Source organism: Galeopterus variegatus, unplaced genomic scaffold, assembly GCF_000696425.1.
Source record: "Galeopterus variegatus unplaced genomic scaffold, G_variegatus-3.0.2 Scaffold2060, whole genome shotgun sequence".
NCBI classification, from domain to species: domain Eukaryota; kingdom Metazoa; phylum Chordata; class Mammalia; order Dermoptera; family Cynocephalidae; genus Galeopterus; species Galeopterus variegatus.
Window position 1 is genome coordinate 144,860 of NW_007728171.1, and position 2,617 is coordinate 147,476.

Genomic DNA, 2,617 nt, shown 5'->3' on the forward strand with positions numbered 1-2,617 from the left:
GCGGGAGCGCCACTGCGCTCCCAAGCGGCGCACTGTAGCAGTGCGCCACCGGGCTGGCCTGCATTTTTTTCTTTCTTATTTTCCTCATGAATATACAATAGTTGTTGGCTGCCTTAGGAAACAAACTGCCACTTAAAATACTTTCTTTAGAAATGTAAAATTCTAGACAGTCATCTTAACTTTAGCTATAAAACCTGTTCATTAGTTGGAGGATATTACATCTCATTTTGTATCAATAGAACAATAATAGGTGAATAAATGTTTATGTTTAGATAGGCCTCTTTATCCTCTTGGATGGAGGTCATTGGAGTATTTTGGGCTGATATGATTCACTTGACTCATTTTCTTTAATGTGTAAATGAAAAATTTCAAATTTTTATGAAGGAAGGGCTATTTGTGTATATAGAAAGTTAATTTTATGTATTAAAGTACTGCTGTTTTTCTTTTTGTAGTATTGCTACCAGTAGTGCAGTTTCAAAGGAGCTCACCAGACTTTTGAAGATACCTGTTGACACTTACAACAATGTTTTAACAGTCTTGAAATTAAAACATTTTCACCCACTCTTTGAGTACTTTGACTATGAGTCCAGAAAGAGCATGAGTTGTTATGTGCTTAGTAATGTTCTGGATTATAACACAGAAATTGTCTCTCAAGACCAGGTAAGAGAATATTAACATTCTATTTTAAGGAAACAGAGACAACGTATTTACAGTTTTAGACCTTGAAGCCTAGACACATGAGATGGGAGGGGAGGGTAATTTAATGCTAAAGAAAAGTTACAAGTAGCTNGGATTATAACACAGAAATTGTCTCTCAAGACCAGGTAAGAGAATATTAACATTCTATTTTAGGGAAACAGAGACAACATATTTACAGTTTTAGACCTTGAAACCTAGACACATGAGATGGGAGGGGAGGGTAATTTAATGCTAAAGAAAAGTTACAAGTAGCTTATACTTTATGTAAATTAGAAAATTGGAGCTGTATAAAGAATTATGGGGGCCGGCCCCGTGGCTCACTCAGGAGAATGCAGTGCTGGTAGCGCCAAGGCCGCAGGTTCAGATCCTATGTAGGGATGGCCAGTACGCTCACTGGCTGAGTGTGGTGCAGACCACACCGTGCTGACGGTTGTGATCCCCTTACCGGTAAAAAAAAAAAAAAAAAAAAAAAGAATTATGGAACACTTATAACCCCAACAGAATGAGTTGCATTTGGTGCATCTCTTTCCAGACTTATGTCCATGTATGTGAATTGACATGCATGTATAGACTTTTTTTACAAAAAAAGGAATTACTTTATTGATACTATTTTGTAACTTTGCCCAACTGGAAATACTTGACAGTGACTTCATATGCTGATGGTTTCACCTCGGTGGGTGTCTTGTGTCTACCATGTTACAGGTGGATTCCATAATGAATTTGGTATCCACGTTGATTCAAGATCAGCCAGATCAACCTGTAGAAGACCCTGATCCAGAAGACTTTGCTGATGAGCAGAGCCTTGTGGGCCGATTCATTCATCTTCTGCGGTCTGAGGACCCCGATCAGCAGTACTTGGTATGAGTTAACTCTTACTGTAACCCTTCATCAACTCCTAGTGAAATTATGTATGAAAGCACTTAAAAAGAAATGCAACTTATGGTCTTAATTAGAAGGGTTTGAAAAAATTGCAACTGAATTAAAGACTCATGGCATCCATGAACTTTTACTTTATATATAGATGTTGTAAACTTTTGGAGCTTGTGAAGAACAGGTCATTTTCTCTAACTTTTTTTGAAGACTTCTTGGAATTGCAGAAAAGCCTGTAATTATTCCATTTTCATTTCCTTTTTGAACTGTATTGCTTTTAGAAATGTTCTGTTGCTTCTCATAATAAACTTTAAAATATAAGAAACATAATCCTTATATTCAATTTTATTTATTTTTCCAAGGTTTGCAAATTTAAGTTATATTTGTTTGTCACATTGAGAATGTGTGAAAGACTTTAAAATTCATTTTGCCTTTTTCTTAACCCTTTTTTCCTGGTAAAGAACAATAAGATGAGATTCTCTAATTCTTTATCATTAATTCTCAAAACTTTGTGAAACGAATAAGACGTTGCCTGAGTAGGGGTCTTGATAACTGGTACTGGATAATTTATTTTAATGAAGGGTACCATAGTTGGCTGCTTAATTATTGTTTGGACAAAGTAGTTTAACTATTGCTGAATGCGTAAGGCTGCTGTAAAGAAAAACACCTTTATTTGAGGATGAGTCCTGACAATCTTCTGTTGACTTTCTTTATTGTAGTTGACACTCTTGTACTCCTTCATATCAGTGTGAAATAAGAGGCTGATCTCTGTTGGTAGTGTGACAGTCTTTGACTTGGTTTAGTGACATTCTGAGCACTGTGGTATTGGGCTCTGCACAGTGACTGATTGTTCAAGTATTTTGACTGATTCCCTTATGTTTTTTTGTGAGGTTATGTGTGTGTGTGTTCTCATTTTCTGTTGCATACCAAATTTAGTTGTTAGGAAGTGTGCCTTCCACATGTGACCGATTGTTTATGCTCTGTCATGGACCTTTAGTGATAGAATCATTAGCTCTGTCCCAAGGGGGAATGCATTCTCTTATCCATC

General features: G+C 36.5%; 1 protein-coding gene across 1 annotated transcript in view; it reads left to right on the top strand.

Annotated features, from left to right (window-relative positions):
• Window positions 1-2,617, top strand: part of VPS35 (vacuolar protein sorting 35 homolog (S. cerevisiae)) — a 37,925-nt gene that overhangs the window by 24,982 nt on the left and 10,326 nt on the right. Inside the window, exons 11-12 of the mRNA XM_008580291.1 lie at window positions 453-660; window positions 1,402-1,557. Coding sequence (XP_008578513.1) covers window positions 453-660; window positions 1,402-1,557 — 364 coding nt within the window. The remainder of the gene's footprint in view (window positions 1-452; window positions 661-1,401; window positions 1,558-2,617) is intronic.